The 24553-nt window shown below is 37.2% G+C and overlaps 1 protein-coding gene across 8 annotated transcripts in view; it reads left to right on the top strand.

Moving 5' to 3' along the window:
- The window catches only part of BNC2 (basonuclin zinc finger protein 2), a 333664-nt gene that overhangs the window by 280302 nt on the left and 28809 nt on the right, over positions 1-24553 (top strand). For all 8 annotated transcript variants that reach the window (XM_083883384.1, XM_083883383.1, XM_083883381.1 and 5 more), the window contains one exon: positions 19124-21090. In XM_083883384.1, the coding sequence (XP_083739510.1) occupies positions 19124-21090 (1967 nt within the window). The remainder of the gene's footprint in view (positions 1-19123; positions 21091-24553) is intronic.

Below are 24553 nucleotides of genomic sequence, written 5' to 3'. Positions count from 1 at the left end.
CGAAAGGGGTTGGTTTACTTTGTAGACATATATGAAACTGGTTCCCACTGCCTTCTTGTCATACTAAATGTGCTTAAACTTTAGATGTGCTTTCAAAAAAGTGTATTCTCTGTTTTAGATTTCTAACATGAGTATGTCTTTGAATGACTCTCAGACCTCCCTAACTCCTTCAATGTAGAGTTGATAGAAAGGAGAGCTCCTGCTGCCCCTCTTCTCTGCACACTTGTAACTCTCTTGCTGTCATTGGCTTTACATATGCTACATGCGGTCACTAGTGAATGATAAGAAAAGCATCTATCCCCTCAAAACTGTGATCAGTGAAACTCATAAAATCAGACAAAATTCTTCGTGTTACATCATTTTGACAGTAGATTGCTATTTTCCTTTTCTTTTATTTTCAAAGTGTTGAATTTTTAACTGCTGTGTCATTTGCCATGTAACTTTTCTAATGATAAACATTTATGGTCGCCACAGTATTTCCACACTTAGGTCTTAGTGTATATGCATGAGAGCCAATTCCTATTGTATTGTTAAGCATTCCAGATTCCTACACCACTATCAAGTTTTTTGTATCAATAAATTGGAAATATTGTACAATTTTTTGGGAGATCTTTTTGTAAAATATTTGCAGAAAGTTTCATTATTTCTTAATTATTTTATGATTTGAGGTGACTGCTTGTGTGAGGACTGTTTTACAGCTATTGCTTGAAAGTAAGACTTATTTTTAGTTTATCGGCCTATTGTGAATAATAACAGCAAAGTCAATATGCTTGAATGCCTCATTGTATCAGTATCTGATAAGCTTTGGACGTCTTGATGGAGTGTTAATGACAAAAGGTATATTTTTGGCTAGATAAGCTTATTCCAAATTAATTTTATGTTGCATCATAGATATAGATTTTAAGAAAAAAATAGAACATCTCTTCATAATATACTTTGACAGTCTTTGTTAGTGACAATACCATCAGAATTAAACCTGCAGAAAAAGGAGAGACTGTATTGCGGGGAAAACTCAATGTATTAATTTATCAGTCAATAGTGGGTAAAGGACATTGTAGGCCACTAATGCCATTAGTGTGTTTTCTATTGATACTTGGCCTCACTATGCAAAGTGTACAGAAATCTATCTGATCCCAGAACTCATGTCTTTCCTCACCGATGTCTGTATTTTGTGTCTGCAGCTAAAAATTAACTGATTTGGATAACATAAGCAACTATGTGCAGTTTTACATCAGCAAGTAGTTGCATTAGATGCTTATGTAATATGCAAGAAATTTGAAATTTTGAAATTTGGAATTTTTAGTATTCTCTCTTTTAAACAAAAGAAAAAAGGTATTGGATTGGTCAAGCACTGTGATAGATAGTCAGTTTTCTATGCTTCCAGCACTTTTGAAACAGTGTTTGGACAAATTTGTTAGGTATGTAAGTGGATTTATTCTTAGAGAAATAGATAAAATGGAGATGGAAAAGCAAATCTAGGAAAGTGTCTCCTCCCTCTCTTCTTTCTCTTCTTTTTGCTCTAATTCTCTCTGGTTTTCTTTTGCTTCCTCCCTCCTTTCTCTCCATCTTTCCTCTTCTCTTTTTCTTTAATTTTCCCTCTTCTGTCTGTCTTTCTTATTCTCCCTCCCCCTCCCAACAGATAAAATACCAGCAGTCATGCACTGTAGATTCATAAAAGGTGGGAATATTCCTAGCTCTCTGGCAGGTAGAAGACATTGTTATGGGCTGAATACACTTATATCTGAATAAATTCCCAGGGAGGCTGAGAACCACTGACATGGTAGGTATGTAAAACCATGTAACTGACATCAAGGCCTGTTGCACTTGTGTAGCCTTATTGAATCAGTGGAGCGCTCAGTCCCCAGTGAGGGAGATGTCACTAGCATCTGCATTCCTGACAAGCAGCTACACCTGAGGTTCAGGGGACATTTATGTACTTATGCTGAGCTGTGCGTCACTGAAAAGCTTTGAAAAGTTTATTTTTTGAAAACTAAGATGACGGCTTTTATATGTTGATTGGGTATAGAGAGAGAGTTCTGGCGCGTCTGTTCATGTGTCATGAGTTCTGTGCTCATATTCCAAATGAGACTGGTTCTTATTATGATAACATCATACTGACACTAATTAATTTCAAAATACATGAAGTAAATTTTGACTCTTGTGTTTTCTCTGAAGTTTATCTTAAACATGGTATAACAACTCATCTCCCTTCTCTCCTTCTTCCTTTGTCAATTAACTTTGTCTTGTATGGCATAAGACAGTAGAAGGACTTTTTTTTACTCCAAGTATAATAGTAGTCAAGTTACAAGACAAAATGCAAGCCAGATAAATGAGGTGATAGAAGAGCACTATCAAAAGCCACTGTATAGCCTACAAACAAACACAAAAACATTCATACATAATAAAGTCCAAGAAAAAATTACAATTCTTTCAGGGAATTCTGCCTCACATTGTTTGACTAGACAGCTTTTATCTGGCCAGTAAAAATGATGTGATGATCAAAAACTTTAAATAATAGGTAGCATTGTCTAAAAAATGTAGGCAAAATGCATGGAATGTATGTATATGTATATATGTGCAATTACATTAAGGCTTAGACAATAAGCTTGGACACTGTTTTCTAAGTTTATTGCTTTTCGATTCCGTGGCTGACCTAACACTATGCCTCGCAGTCCATGCCTGTATTCCTTAAGCCCTGGCTAATACGTGGGCTTCTTATGGTTAGTCTGAAATTCCACTGCAGAGTTTTGAGTGGAGAAACTCTTGTGGTTTATGGCATCATCAGTGTCTTGAGATGGAAATGAAGCTTTATGGAAATCAATCTTCCTAAAGGGCTCTGTACAAGACAAAGTGCTTAAAAAATAAAAAGTGAGTGCTGCTTTTACTGTTCTGGCATCAGCCCAGTCTGTGTATACCTACTTATACTATAGGTGGGTGTTCTTTAGCCACGGTGCTTGCTGCTGGCTGAAAAATATAAAAAAAAATCTGATTGCAAAGGTAGTTTGCTATTGTTTTATCCTCTCTCTAGATTCTCACACACAGCTTTTTACTGCTTCTGTCCAAACCTCACCCGTCCTGTTTCTATGAAAACAGAGCTTATTTCTATGTCTGCCTATGTCTGCCTATGCTATTTTCTACAACTGCACTCAAGGAAAAATGAAGCCTGGCTTTAACTTAATTTGACTACATCTTGTGTTAGAGGTTGTTCCTAAGTCATGCAGAACCAATAGTGCCTTCTTTGTATAAATTTAATGCTTTTCACTTCCTCAGATCAGTGAAAGGACAAGTATAAGCCACTGCATTTCTGCATGTTCTGGCCTACTGCTGCTGCTGTTTGCTATGTCCTTGCTGCTATGAGTGTACCACAATGTAATTGTCTAAACATGCTCACACTGCTGTGATGTGCCTATGGTGAATCCTGCATAGTAATTTGATTTGATTAATGGACTTTTGAAGGTGTAGTCCCCTCCTTAAAACTCATGTGGTTTGAGACAACTATGTTACAGGTAACCTTGCTTGTTTAGCTCCACAAAATTGAATTAATTACTGTAGTTCACTTAAGAAAAAAAAAATGAGGAAAAAAGTCTAGGAGTTGATCACATAACAATTCTATGTTGCATTTCTAATGACTTGGCAGCAATCATTTCTTGCTCAGAAGTGTGCAAGTCATATAGGTGGGCTTTAAATGCTTATAAATGATAACTGTTTACTGTAGGTTTTACAAATTCTTGTAGAGGTCTGACCCTATTGTCCTATGTGGGCAAAATTGATATTGGCTTTTAGTCTTCAGTTTCCATTTGCCTCTTTTAAAGATTGCAGGAATATGGATGAATACACAAAATTTTCTGTGTTATTCACATGCTTGAGCCAAGCTTAGTTGGCCTGAGAACAATGAAATAGAGAGTCTTAAATCCTTCACAAAACTGTTTAAACAATTTAATTTCAAACATTGTCATCACTGAGGAGCAGCTGAGGAAGTCTCTGGTTGCTGGGAGATTTGCTTGGTTCTTCTGTGCACCATGATACTTTCTCTTCACTCTATAGTGTACTTTACAATGCATCTGGCTCCATACAAGCATTTGCAGTGGTTTGCATGTTGCTGTCAAGACTATTCCGTGTTTAATTTTAAAATGGACATTTCAGATCTGGAGTTGAATCTCTTAACTATCTAGGTTTCAGCATTCATATTCAGGATTGTGCTTGCAAGTAAAATTTTATATATATATATTTTATTTAAATTATTTATTTTAGGCTCGCTGTAGAGTGCAGTAAATAAACAGGTTATAAAATATTTGCATCATCATGGCTGTGGCCTGAATTTCATATACCACCATAACCTTGTCATCTTTTGGGTTTGATATAAAAAATCAAAACCAAGAGGCTTGTAATCCTCCAAATATTGGGGTTTTTTATTTTTATTAAAAAGTGAAAGTTGAAAGGCAACTCTAAGCCTACTTTATCAGCCACACTTGGACTGACTTTGGATGATGTTTCTAAGAGCTGTAGATATGCCAAAAACATTAAAATGTACTTTTTGCTTGTATTTTGCCAAGCTATCCTACTTCACTGTTTTTATGAAAATAATTAATTTTGTTTCCTTTGCAACGTTCAGGGGACTCTCTTCCCCCTGGAGTAAGGGGGCAGCTTGTAAAGTTATCAAAAGAAACTTGTAAACATGAGCATTGCTATTTCCTTCAGAATCTGCTGTTCTAGAAGTACTCTAATGACAGTACATTGGTGTCCATTTGGGAAAGAGGGATTGGTATTTTTATTTGAGAATTATTTCACATGGGAAGCTTTGAACATAATAAGCATGAATGAAACAATTGCAAAAAAGTGTAATAAAGTTTGTTCTCTGAGAGGATGAACTAGAAGAGGTGTTCATTGGCTGATAGACTGGACACTGGACACTGGACATATGGTAGAAATGAATCCTTACCTGAGACAGACATGTCTCCTCATCCTCCACTGAAAAAAGGAGTGTGAATGTTACTGAAATTCTCTAGTAATATTTTCTAAATCTGTAATTTCTCTTCAATTATTCTGTAGCTCAGTTTGCTTATAACCTTGCTGTGGGGCAGAGTTGTTTGAATACTCATGAAGGCAGGTAAATATACAATTTTATTGAGGTTACCTTGAATCATAAAATCACAGAGTCAATTACGTTGGACAAAACCCCTGAGATCATCAAGTCCAGCCTTTGACTGATCATCACCACCCTGTTAACATGACACCAAATGCCAGATCCAGTTACATCTTGAACACTTCCAGAGATGGTGACTCTACCACTTTCCTGGCCATTACAATTCCTGACACGTCTTCCAGTGAAGAAATTTCTCCTGTTGTCCATTTGAACTTTCCCTGGTGCAGCTTGAGGCTATGACCTTTTGTCCTGTCACTGTTTTGCTGGGAGAAGAGACTGACCCACACCTGGCTACAACCTTTCAGAAAGTTGTAGAAAGTGATAAGGTCACCCCTGACCCTCCTCTTCTGCAGGCTAAACAACCCCAGCTCCTTCAGCCACTTCTTGTATTGGGGGACACCACACTCTTCACCAACTTTTGTTGACCTTCTCTGGACACACTCCAGCACTTCAATGTCTTTCCTGTTGTGAGGGGCCCAAAACTGAACACAGGATTCAAGGTGTGGCCTCCCCATGCCAAGGACAGGGGAAGAATCCCTCTACTAGTCTTACTGGCCACACTATTGCTGGTACAGGCCAGGATGCCATTGCCCTTTTTGGCCATGTGAGCACAGCTGGCTCATGTTCAGCCACTGTCACCAGCACCCCCGTGTCCTCTTCTGCTGGGCCACTTTTCAGTCACTCCACCCCAGCCTGTGGTGCTGCCTGGGGTTATTGTGCCCAAAGTGCTGAACTCAGCAGTTGGCCTTGTTGAATGTCACACCACTGGTCTTGGCCCATGTCTCCAGCCATTCCAGCTCCCCCTGCAGAGCCTTCCCACCCTACCACAGATCAATACACCAACGCAATTTGGAATCATTTGCAAATTTGCTAATGGTAGACTCAATCCCCTCATCCAGATCATCAATAAACATATTAAACAATACTGGGCCCAGCACAGACCCCTGAGGAACACCACTGGTGAGCAGCCACCAGCTGGATGCAGCACCATTCATCACTCTCTGGGCCCAGCCATCCAGCTGGTTCTTAACCCAGCAAAGAGTGCTCCTGTCCAAGCTGTGGGCTGCCAGCTCTTACAGGAGATAGTGTCAAAAGCCTTGCTGAAGTACAGGCAGACAACAGCCACAGCCTTCCCCTGGTCACTGGTGACTGGTTAGGTCACCTGATATAAAAGAAGGTCAGATTGATCAAAAAGGACAAAAGTCTATATTACATGTACAGTCAAAAATTAGTGCACCACAGACTTCAGCCTTTCAAGGTCTGCAGCATGTTCTCTTTACAATCATGAAGAGGAAATGTTGTCTATTTCCATTTTAAAAACAATGATCTGAGAAATGAAAGATCATGATTTGTCCAGAATACACAAGTGGCTGGTGAGTCTAGCAATTAAACTTAGTTTCTTTGAGGATACCCACCTCCACCTCTTTCTCTGAGATTACTCTATGAAAAGGCATTAAAAATGTAAAATACTGTTTTTCTTTTCATGTGATAAAAGCTGTGAGATTTCTGTTTAACATTTTAGATCCTTCTTTAAACCCTAAGACTAGGTATGGTTTGATTGCTCAGTTTGAATATCCAAGCATTTAGGTAATTTCAAATAGTAAATCTGAAGCCGCAAACTCACTTAAAAAAAAAAAAAAAAAAAAAAAAAAAAAAAAAAAAAAAAAAAAAAAAAGATTCTTTGCACAAGAACCAAGGTCTCTTCTGTGCTCATGTCCATCATATGATATCAGGCCCATTGAATGGAATAATGAAAGAGGTGGCACAGGCTTCAACATGGCTCAAGCTGGAAGAATTTACTCAATCAGAATTTCCATTATGTTTTGAAAAAAAAAAAAAAGTTTACATGAATACAGGGTTAGGTCAGCAAATGATGCTTGCTCCTCTCCAACGTTTAACGTTCTCTTGCTTATTCTTCCATTCAATCCATACTGTCAATATGTGTCATTAATTTCATTTTATGACAAGGTAACCTACCTAGCTGATCAAGAGAGGCCAACTGATATAATATTTTTGATTTTCAGTAGTGATTTTGACAGTTTCTCTGATATTGCAAAAAGTCAGAGGCCGAAGCAGCCTAAAATTCAAAGAGAAATATCAATTTAGAAACACTTTTTTTTTTCCAAATAAGATTGTACATGAAATTAATAGTCTTCAGTGTCCTTAAACTTTTTTAACCATTTGTTGCACTTTATCATCTACCACATTATTGGTTTGTTTCTTTTTCCATCAGCATAGAGAGAAAAAAAATATACTTAGAGGGAGGGTGGAGGGTTACTATGGCACTTCCATTTATTTCTGCAGTGGATACCCTGCTGAAAGTTGCATTGACTGAGCACAGGACAGACACAAAGATCAATCCTAGTGGGACCAAAACCCTTGAGGTAGTGCTTACTCAAAATCGATCAGTCTTTTCAGTTGTCCCTGGCAGTGATGGCTGTTACATTTTCTTACCATTTTACTACAGCTCTTTCTTCCAAGTTATACTGAGAGCATGGTCAAAGGTGCCGCCCTCATTTGTGCTCCATTCAAACTACTGTCATTTTCCATAATATCAGTAATTTTGCTACATTTTAGTCTGCCCATTCTTTCTAGATGTGACAGTAACATAATCCAACAAAAGAAATTTACACTTTACATTGATAAAAGGGTTTTCAGTGTTGGTATAACCTCCTGAATTGCAGTAAATAATTACCATATTTTGGAGAGTTCTGACATTTTCTTTTTCTTGTACAGTAGCTTAAACTGTCTTATATTGCTACTATTCAGGAATCATAATTCTGCTCCAATTTGCATATTGTCTTCCTTACTTCAGATTTTTTTGTACCACATTGATCACAACCTGGTGCTGGGCATATTTTAGTACCTATGTAGAATGAGAAGGTCTACTAAATGAGAAGATATATAAAATATAAGGCAAAATTATAAATTTTAAATATGTTACTGTAGCATTATGATACTTGCGAATGTATTGTATAGGTCCAAAAAATGCAATCCCAAATATGATAAAATATATTATGTGCAACCTCATTACTAGCACTGTGCAATTACCATGTTTGCGGGCAATACAAGCCAGTAATAAAAAGCTTTCTCTGACTCTAGAAGGGATCATCCTAAGACAGAGTGGAACTGTGTTGTCTTTTTTGTACGGTGTGCAAAGGACTGTGGTTGCCAGGACTGTGAATCAGGTACCCTCCCAATACCATTATAGGAAGAGGCATTGTTTTTAAAAGCAGCTGTTTTTTTAATATTCTTTACTGTAGGCTAATTTTGTCTGTGAGCACTGTCTATGTAGGCACTTCTGGTTGAAGACATTGAGATGTCTTTGGTGAAAGAAGGAATCAAGCACAATAACAACTTCAGCCTTCTTTCTCAAAGCAGGAGATATCTGTCAAAGTGATATCCTACCAGTAGAGTACTCTTAACTGTAACATTGAAGTTGCCTCAGACAAATGGAATATACAAGGAAGTTGGTATTTTCCATTTCTCCATTCCTCTCCTGATACAGATATTTTACTGAGACGCATGCATTAAATTAGCATTGCTTGTGGTTTTATGAATGCTACTTCTCTTCCAAATTTATTTGGATTTTTCAGGGAAAAAAGTATCCCTTGTGGCTGTAGTCAGAAACAATAGAAATTGTGGAATTTGGCACAGCCCTGAATAAGAGATTGTTTGGAAAATATAACTGGCTAAACTGTTAAATTAACAGAAGAGTTCTCAAGAGGTAATCATCAAATTACTACTAGTGTAGCTTTCTATAGTTCTTCTGTTTTAATGCCCTTAGACTTAGCACTTCAGAACCTTCTTTCACCACAGTATCCCGTCCACGTCTTAATATATCTCCCAAAACATTCAATATGTATTTACTAATTGTGATCAGGGTAAAATTCAAGTGCTGTTCTTGTGGGACTTTTTTTTATCAGAAGCTGTATTTAAGTGATGATACACAGTAATTTGTTCATTCTTCTGTCAGTGTAATTTACAAGGCAACGACAGATAAACATAGCTATACAAGATTCATTTACAGTGACACAATGGCAGATACACAGAGCAGAACCCTGCCTATGAGATAAAGTGGACTGAGTGACTTATGCAGTAATTAGGGGATAATTGTCATTAACCTCGCAAACAGTAGTTTACCCATATTGTTTAAAAGGCTCCAGGATGCATAATGACAAGGTAATCTGTCAAAGCGCTAGGGGGAAATATTAATAAGATTTGTGCAAGCCTGGATAGAAAATATGCAGAAAGCAGCCACATTAAGCTAATTGGTGGATGAATATACACTTGTAAAAGTGCTTCTAATGGCACGTTTGCTGCTCTCCAAATGACTACTGTTAATGTGGAGAAGTGGGCTGCCTAGAAAGTCAGGACTGCTGGGACAAGAGGGTATTAAGACATGAAGGCACAGTTATTATTACTTTGTACACTGTAATATAATTTCCCCACTTTCTCTTGCATTTCACTGCCTCTAATAGGTTCAAACCGATATCTCTCTTCATGCCCTTTTATATTCCAGTGACCTTTGACTCTTTGGTGTCATTTCTGTACCCTGCTGTCTCCCTTTTGCCTCACATTGCCCCTATGACACACCTGTGTTTTATTGATGCAAATCTTTTCAGTAAGCAATAAATGAAAAAAACCCTCATTAAGATCTTGTAGTATATATTGCAAGTAATAATGCATAGTCCCCTAATGAATAGTAAAGATGGAAATCAATCTCCTTATTCTGCTGCCATTCATATATCCGGCATATAGTACAGCTGAATCCCCTTGTTCAGACACAATTTGGGTTCAGTCAGAAAAGCAAGCATGTAATGAAATCCAATTTATGAGTATAACTCATTGGCACTTTCATTCCAGTGTTTATGGCCTTGTGCAACTTCTCAATTCCTGACAATGCTCCTGGTTAGGCAAATTTCTTACTTAGTTGGAAGTTTTACTGACAAGCCCAGAAAGGCTCAGCTTTCTTTGGTTATGTATTCCAGTTAGGGTTATGGTTTTAGTCAGTTTAAAGTGAGGAAAGGACCATCTGATAATTTGATTTGACTTGACTGGTTAGATGTTTTGCCCTGTATTTGATGCAGTCCGTGTTAGTAGAGTGTCTTGGTTTTCAACCCATGACATAGAGCAAGGATATCAGACATGATTTGTTTATATTATTGCGTAGGAAAAGTCTTGCCTGAAGAGAGGCTGTGTGTCTCCTATGGCTGTGTGTTTTGCAAATACAATACCTTAAGAGTGCTCTTTGCGAATATTCCCTGTTTCTCATAAAAATTATGTGCTACTCTTTCAGTGTTAGTGAAACTGAGGCTCCAAGAATGCTTACTACACTTACTGAAAGACTGGTAGAGCACAGAAAACCAGAGAAAATATAACTTAACTTCTCAGTAAGTTTTGCAGCACAAAAAAGTAAAAGCACAAGTGATTTTTGGTGACTGATAGTATCAAGGCAAATTACTTTGCGTACTATAACAAAATGGGCAAATATGTATAGAAAAATTGTTGAAAGTGGGAATGAAAATCAATCATTGCTATAGTTAAATGCATGGTGGTTATTTCTAACCCACTTACATGCAAAATTGTGTTCTGAAATTATTTTGCAGATGGAATTATTTGGGTGGCTTACCATGTTCATGTCTCTGTTTACATGCTATCTGAAAAGTGCCCATGGCACCTCATGAACTCTAAATTTTACACACATACACCATGTGCTTGGTGGTTTAATTACCTCTTGTAGCCATGCTGGCCTCAGGACAAACATGCTGTTAATTGCCACAAATTAGTGGCAAGCTTCTTCAGATACTTCATTGAATTTTCCACTCTAGCAGGTTTTGAGAAGGACAGACATCAGAATATTCTCTGGGTCTAAGGTTATGGATTTCAAAGCCATTTAAGAAATCTGAATAAACAATTTCAATAAAGTCTAGATATTCTACCATTTCAGGAAAGTTGAGAACAAATGCTTCCCCTTTAGTGTGCATTAAAAATATTTTTGTGAGTGGGTACCATAAAGTCTATTTTCACTTCACATTAATTTCCCGTTTCCAGAAGTCTTTTGGGCATCTCAACCAGAATGGATGGTAAAGGGAATAGATGTTGGTGTTTGAAAATTTCTGCAGTTCTTGGAGTGAGAAGGAAAAAATATTCGGGAAGTGTCCCTAGCACTTCAAAATAAATGAGATAAGGAGAAGTACTTTGGATCTTCTTAAAGCTTAAAGTGTCAGTTTGTATCCATTCCAGCAGGAGTTCTTCTGTCATCAAATAGTGGCATCTTTTGCCTTTTAACACTTGTCACCAACATGACAGTTGCAAATCAAAGCAAATTTTGTTGACATCATTGTGCTTGGTGCTGACTTTGGCTGGGATAGAGTTAACAGTCTTCTCTAATAGCTGGTGCAATGCTGTGTTTTGGATTTAGTATGAGAATCCTTTGAATAACAGTGATGATTTCTAGTTGTTGCAAAGTAGTGCTTACCCTAAACCAAGAACTTTCTCAGTGTCTCATGCACTGCCAGCTGCCAGGTGCACAAGAAGCAATGAGGGACCATGGCCAGGACAGGTGGCCTGAACTGGCCAAAAGATACATTCCATACCCTTGAGCATCATGCCCAATATATAAACTGGGGGCAGTTGGCTGGGAGGAGCCAGTCGCTGCCTGGGGATAGTCTGGGTATCAGTCAGCAGGCTGTGAGAAATTGTACTGTGCATTATTGCTTTCTCTTGGGCATTATTCCTCTCTTCTTTTCATTTCCAGTAATATTAGTATATTTTATTTTATTTTATTTCAATTATGAAACTGTTCTTGTCTTAACCAGAAGTTTTGCCTTTCCTCTCCAATTCTCCTACCCACTGGGGCCAGAAGGAATAGTCAGCGATCATCTGTGTGGTGCTGTGGAGCAACTGGGGTTAAACCACATCAGTTATACCACTGTGAAAACTAGTAAATGCAAGTTCAGACTCTGGTTGTGCTTAGATTTTTTCCTCTAAGTATGGACAGACATCTGCTGTAAAAAAACCTTGTCTGTCACCCAAATACAAAGAGAATTGATGTAGTTGCTCTGATTAAATAAAGCTCAAGCTGTTGTGATTAAATACATTGTAACCCCACAGTGATCTATTATAATTTTAAAAATAAAAATACTGTGTACAGTGTCATTCAGGAAAAAAAGTAGTAACTGTCTTGTGAATTATACATATATACATATTATTTGGTCCATAATCATCCATAACAAAGTGAATATTTTATCAAAAGTCAAACAACATGTTTTAAAAATCAGACAAAGCATTTAAAACTAGTGCCCTTGCATCCTAATAGTTTCACTGGAGTTGCAGAGGTGAATACACATTCATGAATAAGGGAAAGAGTTCAAATCATTGTTTCTTTTCTGAAATCAGTAAGTGTACCCCCAATCCCCATGGCTGTTTATAGTTGGCAAATGACAGTCTCATCATCTTTCAGGGCAATGCTTCCAAGGGCATTTTAAGATTGATGAGCCTGAAAAATGCAAAGGCTTGCTGCAATTGGGGTACACTATGAGGAAGTTCAGTCCCCAAAAGGAGTCATGTGTTCAGGATCCAGTGTTTTGATACCACTCCAAGAAGCTTAGTCCAGAACCAGCACCTCAGCAGGTTGCTTATGCAGGGTGGGGGGGGTCTGCAGGTCTGCACTCCTGGCATGCATCGTTGGGATAAGATATGAAACAGAAGACCTGCATACTTATGGTCAATAAAGACCCTGAAGGCCATTAAGCGAGAGTGTGGGTGGTTAACAGCGGAGTCCTGGCCAGGTTTCCACTGTGATTATTGCATTCCACTGCCTTATGTTTCATCTGCAGTTTCTGCAGGACATGGTGTTCTTCATTTTCACTCCAAAACTGTTGAGCAGTGCTCCTGTGCGTTGTTACACAGCTGCTGTGCTCCACCATGGTGGTAAGCCCCCAATATATGTTCACACAGATTTGGCTCCACATCATGTTTCAGGGCTAAGTTAGGTCAAAATTATTTTCCAGCATAGTCTGTGGAATTACTCCAGGTTTATGGTGCAATTATTCTTGCTCCAAAGTGCAGCCAGATTTGTCCCAGTGTCTAAAATATCAGTTCATAAAGTTTGCAAAGGTCTTTGGGGGTCCTTTTGGTCAAAACAAAAAGCTTTTTGCTGCTGAATCCATAAAGAGATGTGGTAAAAAAGAGGAACCAGGGCAAGTACTGCTACAAACCTGGCAGCAAAATAAGCATGTAAGTATGTATATATATGTGTGTGTGTTTGTATGTATATATATATATATATATATAATTATGTATGTAAGTAAATAAATTCCCCTTCATGCTACTCTTCATCTGAACACACACTGTCAGCATCATTCAAAGTGTTGCTTTGGGGAGAGATGGTAGCATTCTCTTCTCCTGTAACATACAGGTATCCTGATGCCTACCCTGTGTCTTTGGGGCAAGGCAAAGAAGTGGTAAGAGAAAGGGGGTGACAGAAGGGAAGAATATCTATCAGTTCTAGCAGAATGGAGGCTGCAGTGAAGATAAAAAATAAAAATTTTCATTATTGACTGAGAACTCAGTAGTGCTGCACTGTTTGTTCCTGCTGCAGCAGTATAACTCAAGGAAAGGACTGCTGACACTTAAACATGCTTTTTTTCATATGGTTTCCATTGGTGAAAGGAGGCTGGTGGGACGTGGATGAGAAGTGGCAGCTGAGGGGAAAAAAATTCCACCATGCCTCTTTGCAGACTTAGTGTATTAAATCTCATATTAATTGCACATGTAAAATTACAGTGAACAAGTATGCACATCTTTTCTTCATGTTTACAGGAGCAAAGGGGAGTGAGATTCTGCATGGTAAAACTCTTATCAGGAAAATGAGTATCTGATTGCATGTGTTAGTGTATATTCCTGTGGAAAACTAGATAGAGGGCTTACTTTGGTCCTACTGAGGTCAGTGGGAGTTAGTCAGAATGAGTTAGCGATGTTACGGTTGTCCCATCTGTACTAATGTGAGTTGGTGTGCTGCTGCACAGTTTTTGTGACTTTTCCCCAGAAGCAGTAGGACTACCCAGAGTGTAACAGCTTGAAATTTAATTGTTAGGCAAAGAGATGCTTCTGGGAAATTCAGCTAAACAAAAAACAACAAACACTAAATCATGGAAATGATGAAGTTTTTTCCTTATTAGAAACAAATGTTGATTTTTTTTCTGTCCACACCCTAATTAAAACCATCCTGTGCAATTATAGTATGACCAAATTAATATATTTCAGTCTGCTTTTCAATTGTTACAGCTGCATTCAAAATGTTTCTTTGAGATCAGCTAGAAAATGCACATCTCCTTAAGAGCTTGTAGAAGAAAAATTTGCGATAAACCCTGAGCTAGCCTAATTATTTAATCAAACATGTATCTCTGCAGTATTTTGTAATGAGGAAACTTCACTGATATGCATCAAAAGCCACAGTTTAGGTGCATATGCAAACTTACTAAAATATGAAGCCTAGCACTGTATAACTCTGAGTGATTCCCAGAAGTTATCACAGTAGTGCGTAAAAGTAATCATTGAGTGTCTCCCAGAACATAAACCTAGTTTGAGAATCAATCTAACTTTTTTTTAACCTTTCTATAAATCTCATCCTTGTATAGACATCTCTCCCAGTCAGGTGTGTATATGTACATTTTTCCTATCCTAAGAAGTGAATCAGTAAATAGAATAGAACTGCAAAAAGTCAGTGTTGTATATGTACACAAATGTGTTTCTCTGTGTGCAGAGAAAAATTATAAAATTTCTGCTTGCAATGCAGTCACAGCAGTCATGGGAGCTTCTCACAGAAAATGAAAATTTAAAATAACTGATTTCATAACAAAAGTTCAAAGTTTACAGTGTATGTTTATAGTGTATACTTGCGTAGACTGCCCTTATTTTCTAAATAGGCAGTTTTTAAACTGGAAGGTTTTAAAACTGAATTGGAAGATTTAAAGGCTGAAGGCCTTTGGGAAATGTAGTCTCACCTTCTCAATCCTCCCCAGTTAAGCTCCTAAAAATCAGAGTAATCTTTGTGTCCATTTTCCGCTGTAGCTTGTTTGTGTCATTCAGCATAATCATCTTGATATTACCATGTGTTCTTCTTGACCCTGAAGTTTAAGACAAGATATACCCTAACAAATCCTGACACAAATTTCTCTTCCTAACATACAGTCAGCAAAATTCAGGAGGCAGGTTCAGGGTGATAAACCGTGACATTACTTTACAGATCTGATGTCATATGTGTGTATGTAGGTCTGTTTATCCAAATAATAGGCTTGAGCATGTGGTTAGAGTTAGAAAAGGTTATAGGTTATTGTCTTGGATCCTTGGAGGTCAGTTTAATATAGTTTAAAGATTAAAAGATTTTCTTCATCTAAAATTGTGAGAGAGAGAGATCCACACAGTAAAATAAAATTTAATAAATAAATAAAACTAAATAAAACAAAATAAAATTGATTAAATTAAAAATCAAAGGAAGGCAGTTTGGACAAAGAAGGCAGAGCATCAGTGTATGATATACAGCTTGGGCTTACTTGTCTTCTGCCTGGCTTAGAGCTGTATGCATGCAGTGGTATCTCTGTACTCACTGACTTCCTTGTACACATTGTCACTGGAGGCTTGGCTTAATCAGTTGTGAGCTGAAAAAAGTAATATAAATTGGAACCTTTTGTCATGAAGTATTTAAATGTTGATATGCTTTAATGGCTTCAGGGAGAAAATTTAGCATGAGAGATTGTAAGAAACAAGAAATCGATTACATGTAAGAAAGGACTTGAACTTCTAATCAAGTATTACCATATACGGAAAGATCCCTAGCTAGTTATAGCTAAATTCAAATGGGATAATGGTTAGATTTTTTGTTAATTTTAAGTTTTATCAAAAAATGACATTCCTATTCACTCTTTATCTAGTTATGCATAATACATGCTTACAATGATTTATGAAAAGCTTTCACTGTGTAAATATTGGCGCATATGCTAGACAGTATCCATAAGCAGTGAGGGTTTTATGGAATATAGGCATCTGCTTATTTCTCTTTACTTTTGTTGGGAAAAAAAGCCAGAAAACTTCTTGCTGAAAATTAACAAGATTAGGCTTGATATAACTAATAGGAGTAGACAAGGATTATTTAAGAGCAACTTTCTAGTTCCCTGCTTTTGCTATGACAGCAAGGGTGACCCCATGACTATCACACCCTCCACTGCCAGTTTCTCTGATCAGTGGAACTTAGCAGCTGCTGAAGGTCTGGTGCTCCTCATTGTAAATTCTTAAACAAAATGAAATAAAGGGTGGTGGTGTCTCATCAAGTGCCAGCTTTGCTCAGTTAAGATGTGGAATAGTTCCCTGAAAGGTACCCCTGCATTGTGGCTTGCCTGCCTGTTCTGTGTATGCAGAGAGCTGACTGTGCTGCCATCAGGGAGAGACTGCAACACCACCTTGCCCTTACATGTGGGAGTCTGTTACAGGATCTCTACTGACTATTCTCATGAGTTATTGTTGTGCTAGCTGTGATTAACTTTTATTTAATTCTATATTTGTTTTTGTAAATCATCCATCTGTTACATAAGCTTGTGAGTGATTTACAAATTAAAGCAAAAACAACATAAAATGTAGCATCAGTACATTACAAAGCAGCCTGCATCTGGTTGCTATAGGAATCCTAATTCAATACAGTTAAGCAGTGTAAATTAGACAATATTATTTCCATCTTTAAACTATGGAAATTACAGTTAGAAGGAATTAATATTTGTGATTTGGGATGGGAAATGGGTGCATACAGATGAGGTCAGATATGACAACAAAGGCCTGGATATCAAAATCTGATTCAAATCTGGTTTTGGAGTTCCATGTAGGAGTTACCCATATTTTGAACTGCTATGGTTGGCTGGAAGTTGTTGAAGTAAGAAACCCTAGATCTTCCCCAAGGGGAGAATAGCTAAAATTATTTGGGTTGAAAAAAACCCAAAGATATTATTTGAGCTCCAAAATATGAACTTGTTCTTTAATATTCTTTATGGCATTAGTGGTTCTTTCCTCCCACCTCTCATCTCATTTAGGTTTTGTTTTATTTACTTATTTTTCTTGTTGGGGGTGATATTTGATGTTCTGGATGATTTCTATTAGATAATACTGACTACCTGTAAAATACTGCTACAGCAAGAACTGTAAGGACATAGAAATCAGAGATGTCCACTGTGCTTAGGGGTGTTCAAAGGTGAACATATTTCCATACTAATGCTGTAAACCAAAACCAGCATCTGCATCATGATGCTTCTTTCATCACCATAAATACAGACTGAATATTTTCTACACATAGATGAGTTTTAAGGCTTTCTATCTGGGTCAAATGGGTAAGGTTTTCCAAGTTAATTGCTGCTGAGGGTTTCATTGTCTTTCAGGGTTTGATTGTTCATGTGTAGAGAATTTCTAGAGATTTTGTAGTTGTATCTAAGGTACTGAAACATACATGGCATTAATCTTTAGCATTAATTTTATACCCAGAGAGGTGAACTGAACTGAACATATTCAAACAGAAGTAATAAAACCAACTCTAATCTAGTAAACGCATGCTTTAGTATTTGACATTACAAAATTATAATTTTTGGCACTCTAGGAAATGTGAGGGAAGAGAGAATCAATCGTCTGAAGAGTGAAAATAATTAATTAATTTAATAAATAAAAAAAATCTGAGGGGGAAGGTGCTGGAGGGGGAAAAAAGGTATTTTCAGACTTCATAATCAAAGAAGGGTCAATGGGTTTTGCAATAGTGTGTAGTCCAAAGTCTTCAGGTAAGGTTCTGAACTTGAGATTCAAGATGTAAAAATATCAGAGCCAGTATGCTGGTGCATCTTGTAAGGCTTTCAAACTGTTTAATGCATGAAGAACCATTGGAATAATTCTGGTTTCATGGCCTTCTACATTTCTTGTTGGTTATAGTTACTGTGCTAATGTTATGTCCAGCATTTGCCCATAAGGAAAGATGCCAATAAAATGATGTATTCATTATATAAGTATTTTAATATGTTTTTATCAATACTTGCTGGAATGGATTGCCTGACATTACATTGCAGAATTTTTAAGTCCTACCTTCAGGCAAATCTCATGCTTACTAGCAAAAATGAAAGTGTGAAATGCTTTTTAATGTATATTTAACAACGGATAGTCTAGTGATTACTGATGTGTATTCTCTCTGGATTTTTCCCTTGCTATCAGAAGGCAATGTTAAGAGACAACATTTTTACACATTTATGCTATCTACATCTATCAGATCCTTACTTTTTACATATTTTTAACTGTCATTTATAACCAGGCTACAAAAAAATAATCTCTCAAGTCTAAACCACACCAAGATTACAAGCTTACCATCAATTGCCAGTAATAGTCTAGGAAAAAAAGATATTATGGTACAAGTGTTATGTGCTTTTTTCAACATATTTTGCCTTGCATCAAAGTTTTTCATGTGAGATGGCCAATAAATGGCTTCAGTCTTATATCTGTTTGCACTTAAGGAGCAAATCTATCAATTTAGCACCTTCTAATAGCTTTACCATTTAATAGTGATTAAGGTACAATTTTTTGTATTTTACAGTGGTGTGCACAGTAACAGTTCGTGTTTTACTGACATATTATAAACAGTAGCATTCTACAGAGATCACTGTTGTTAAAATAAAAGTACTGAAAGCATTTTAGATCACAGAGTCCCAGGGTCTACATTTTGTGTACTCTGACACTATTAAACTCAATCTGTTTTTCTAACTGTGACTCTAATTACAGTATTCGCATGGATGGAAAGTTTGTATTGTTTGGTCAAGATGCATTAACACTGTTTACATCTTGTTTTTTGAGCTTGATGTTTCATGTTCAGGCAGCAGAGCACCTTCTTCAATAATTATACAGAATCAATAAGCTTTTCTTTGTGTTTTGTGTTTGTTGTTTCTTTGATATGGCCTCTAGGATGCTGCAGGCAAGGTGCTGGACCGCTGGGCCATCATGTCCAGGGAAGAAGAGATCATTACCCTTCAGCAGTTCCTGAGGTTTGGAGAAACTAAATCTATCGTGGAGCTGATGGCAATTCAAGAAAAAGAAGGGCAGGCTGTGGCTGTGCCATCTTCAAAGACAGATTCAGACATAAGGACTTTTATTGAAAGCAATAATCGCACCAGGAGCCCAAGTCTCCTTGCTCACCTGGAGAATAGCAACCCTTCCAGCATTCATCATTTTGAAAACATCCCAAATAGCCTTGCATTCCTGCTTCCATTCCAATACATAAATCCAGTGTCTGCTCCACTGCTGGGGCTGCCTCCAAATGGCCTCCTGCTTGAACAGCCAGCAATGAGGCTCCGTGAACCAAGCCTTACAACCCAAAATGAATATAATGAGAGCAGTGAATCTGAAGTTTCCCCTACGCCTTTCAAGAATGAGCAAGCATCCAGCAGGAATGCTTTGACCAGCATCACAAATGTGGAGCCCAAAACTGAGCCAGCCTGTGTCTCTCCTGTTCAAACACCTACTCCAGTCAATGATTTATCGAAAACGGAACACACAAAAAGCTCATTCCGAATTCACAGAATGAGGAGAATGGGATCAGCCTCCAGGAAAGGAAGAGTGTTTTGCAATGCATGTGGCAAAACTTTCTATGACAAAGGTACTCTTAAAATCCATTACAATGCTGTGCACCTGAAAATCAAGCATCGATGCACTATTGAAGGCTGCAATATGGTCTTCAGCTCTCTCAGAAGCCGCAATCGCCACAGTGCTAACCCAAATCCCCGCCTGCACATGCCTATGCTAAGGAATAACCGTGACAAAGACCTAATTCGTGCTACATCAGGTGCTGCCACTCCTGTCATAGCAAGTACAAAATCCAGCCTAACTTTAACAAGCCCTGGGCGTCCACCGATGGGGTTTACCACTCCTCCTCTAGACCCAGTACTACAGACCCCTCTTCCCAGTCAGCTGGTCTTCCCGGCTTTAAAGACTGTCCAACCCGTTCCTCCTTTTTACAGAAATTTACTTACTCCTGGAGAGATGGTGAGTCCTCCAACCTCACTCCCGACCAGTCCCATAATACCAGCAGTGAGTGGCTTGGAGCAGCATCCCCCTCCTCCTCCAGAGTCATCGGTACCTTCAGTGTTGATGCCCACCCCAGAGCCCAATGCAGACCTTGCCCCCAAGAAGAAGCCAAGGAAGTCAAGCATGCCAGTTAAAATTGAAAAAGAAGTTATTGACACTGCTGATGAGTTTGATGATGAAGATGAAGAGGTGAATGACAGGAGCACGATGGTGAATGACATTGGTCATGACAATCACTGCCATTCTCAGGAGGAAATGAGCCCAGGCCTGTCTGTGAAAGACTTTTCCAAAAGTGACAGAAGCAGATGTATGTCCAGACCAGACATAAGAAGGGCAGACAGCATGACATCAGAAGACCAGGAGCATGAGAGAGACTATGAAAATGAGTCAGAGTCATCAGAGCCCAAGTTATGTGAAGAATCCCTGGAAGGTGACGATCGCCTCCACGAACCTGGTGAAAAATCTATGATGCACAGCGACCGACCAGATGAAAACCACAATGACTCTTCCAACCAGGATGTCATTAAAGTGAAGGAAGAGTACACAGACCCTACGTATGATATGTTCTATATGAGTCAATATGGACTGTACAATGGAGGCAGTGCCAGTATGGCTGCTCTTCATGAAAGTTTTGCTTCTACATTCAACTACAGCAGCCCTCAGAAGTTCTCTCCAGAGGGTGAAATGTGCTCCAGCCCAGACCCCAAGATCTGCTATGTTTGCAAGAAAAGTTTCAAGAGCTCCTACAGTGTGAAGCTTCACTATCGAAACGTTCATTTAAAAGAGATGCATGTCTGCACAGTGGCTGGCTGTAATGCTGCGTTCCCATCACGGAGAAGCAGAGACAGGTCAGTAAATATTAATTGATTTTCTGCATTATTAAATGTGTTGAATTATGGAAGAATAGGCAATTTAGGCTATATGAAGAAATATAGAGTTGCACAGTAATGACAAGTGACAATTATGTTCCCATGACATTGAAAGAGATTTATCACTTTAAGATTTTCATTGTTCCTTGGCATTCAGAATGGTATATATTGTGCCATCCTCTTAAGTGATTGGTTAGATAATAAATGTCATTATACTTTCTGTATTCTTGTAAACGTGTATTGTATTATATTTTATAAGCTGCAACCCTCATTACATTTATTTTCTTCTCCCTGAACACTTAAAACAAGGAAATCTTCTATTAAACTATAGTGAATTATATAAAATACAAATATCTCCATGCATGCATATCAAACCATAGAACTAGGAAGGAGGGCAAAGGTGGATGGGTGGTTGAATGAATGGATGGAGATAGGTAATAAAGGAATGGAATTATTTCCATCCTCATAGGGTCATATAAGAGAAAGAAGAAGCATTAGAAGATTGTTCTTTACTATATCTAGTTTTTAAAACTAGGTGCTATGTTGTAGTGAGACCAAGTAAATACTAAGAAAATAATTGTCTGTTTCTTTAGTAGAACCTACACACCTCTCTATCCATTATGGTAGTTTAGTCTACTTAATTTTTTTTCTGCATGTGAGCAACTCTCTTCTCCACTGGTGGAAATTATGCACATTCAGAGAGAAAAGGCTTCCCTACATATTTTTAAGATCAACCAGGGTATATTCTGCTGGTCCTTCAGATGACATCCTGCCCAAGCTATGCTGCATCAATACAAAAGCAATTGAGCTTAAACAGAAGCAGCTGGTCCATAAACCCTTTGGTTTAGGGTTTTTTTGTTTTGATTTTGGGTTTTTTGGTTGGTTTTTTTACAGACTATTCTTTTTGATTCCTGAAGAAAATGTAATATAAATGGAATTTATCAAGGTGATAGAATAACACAGTTATTTCATACTTGTGGATATAAGCTCTCTCATTTGATGATCATATTGTCATATAACAAAATCTCACTGGTTCACGAAGTAAGAGTGAAATTGGGTCACCTCTTTTCCTTTACTTATATTTCGTATTTTTTCATTAGGCTGTAAAATCTCCGCAGATACAGGAAGGAAATTAAACCTAGCTAAACATTTCATACACAGCTCTTGATTTTTTAAATATTTATTTCATTGAAACTGATGTAGTTTGAAAGGGAATGTTTTGCATCTTACAAAATAATAGGAAATTAGCCTTGAGGATACTGAGGAGCCAAAGTTCACTGTTTTAGTGAAGAGCACCATCCCCAAATATCTCATGTCTTCTCTTACTATTTATGAAATTCACTAAACAGAAAAATATGAACAAACATAAGAATGAATACAAGTTCAAAACACCTAAGAAGGACAATCCAGAAAGTTTGCATTTCAGTAGGTTAAACTACTGAATGCAAAGCAGGTAGATCTAAATTAAGACTCTTTTTCTTGCTCTGTGCTGATTAGTTTTATGAGTCGTGAATTTACAACAGAAGTATGTGAGTCAGTGACATATCTGTGCTAAGTTTAGATGTTTGCAACCTCTTTCAGTTCCTGAAATTATGATCTTTGTTAGCCAAGAATTTGTTTTAGCCAGTCTGTTTCCTTAAGTGAAAAATCAGTCATGTATTACACAAAACAGCTTTGAATTGAGCATTTGAAGCAAGAGCTGATTAGCTTTAGGATTTGGAACTTTATGCAGTATATTAAATTTCAGCAGTAATATACTGAAAGATCAAGGTAGTAATAAAGTTAGCATAGTAAAGGTTTAGATATTCTAAGAAAGAGAGGCTGTGATGACATACATAAAATATTTCCAAGACAAGAACCTGCAAATAGGGCACATTTTTGAGTTTTTTTGTGATCTGCATAAGATACTACTATTAAGCTTATTAAAAGCAAGCATGAAATAAAAAACTGATTTAGTACCCTAAAATGCAGGCTGCATATTTAAAGATAAGATTATTATTTGCATATAATTTTGAGTTGTATAATGCACAAGGCCATCTTCTTACATCATTCCATTAGTAACATTCAGAATATGATTCAGTTATGTGTTGCACCTGGGACAAAATTCATTTTTTGGCATATTATATTCTTTAATTGCAAAGATTTAAGAATGTTTCTGTAATTCAAAAAATTCAAAGGTGTGGTACAATTTGTGTGCTTCATTAGTTTATATTAGTTGTTTATCAGTTTTGGTTTGCAACAGAAGTCAGGAAATGCCTTGAAGGAACCAGGAAATTCAGTCATGGTTCAGGATAATTCTTTTTAGATACTTGAGCAAGAAACATATACAAAATTTCCCTGGGTTATCCATTTTTATCCAGAAGTGCAATGTCTAGAAATGTGCAGAAATAAAAGCATATGTACACCATGTCAAAGAAAGCAAATGAAAGATTTAAATAACATTTTCTAATACGTTGTCAAAAAAAGGGCAGTTTTGCTAAAAAAACCCGTTAGGAAGTAAAAGTTAAATTAGTATATTCTCTCCCCCTTTTTTGTGGTATTGAGATTTTTTTGTTTTTGTTGGGAGGCGATGGTTTGTTTGTTTACTTCTTTGCTTTGTATATTTGTTTGGGGTCTTTTGCAAACTGTTTAATTACCCCCATAATTTTTCCATTCAATTTGTTTTAGGTTTTTTTTTTTTGGTGTGTTTTTTTGTTTGTTTGGTTGGTTGGTTGGGTTTTTTTGTTGGTTTTTTTGTTGTTTTGTTTTGTTTGTTTGTTTGGGGGTTTTTGGGTTTTGTTTGTTTGTTTGTTTGTTTGGGGGGTTTTTTTGGTTTTATTTTTTTTTTTTTTTCTGAGAGAGAGAGGGAGAGAGTGCATATACAATTCCCACCTTTTAGATTATGGAGATCACCAAAAAGATAACTGGATAATTAGATTAACAGGGTTGCAAAGTAAGAACTTCTTCCAGCCACTTAAATCAATTTTACTTAAAAACTTAGGAGCATTTTGCTAACAATATCTGTATGGGAAATAAGGGTTAGCTACCTACACCACACAGCAATAACTCCTAGATAATATTTGAAATGGATTTGCATCCAATTTTAGACTCATTACAAAAGTCTCTGTGATTTGCTTGTGTTGCGAGTCACTCACATAATCTTTGGTTAGCTAGAGTGTCTTTGCTTTGAAAAATACAATGAAAATCTTTCTCAGCACTTTCAGTACTATCTCCTTAATGAAATCAGACTTCTAGATATTTCCTAGCTTACAGTCTTGTGAAGTTTTTATCTTTTTTGGTCATTTTATTAAGTCTATTACTAACATTTTATTAATTATATTATTAATCCTATTATAATTAGTTAGATATCTAAAATTCACAACTCTAGATGTGTCTGTAATAAAATACAAGTTTAAGTGGAGATAGATAACATTGGCTGATCCTTTTTGTTTCCTTTAGAGGT

The sequence above is a fragment of the Zosterops lateralis genome, assembly GCF_965231275.1.
Source record: "Zosterops lateralis genome assembly, chromosome: Z".
In the NCBI taxonomy this organism is placed as follows: domain Eukaryota; kingdom Metazoa; phylum Chordata; class Aves; order Passeriformes; family Zosteropidae; genus Zosterops; species Zosterops lateralis.
Note: the sequence above shows the minus strand (reverse complement) of the source record. Positions and strands in the feature narration are given on the sequence as shown.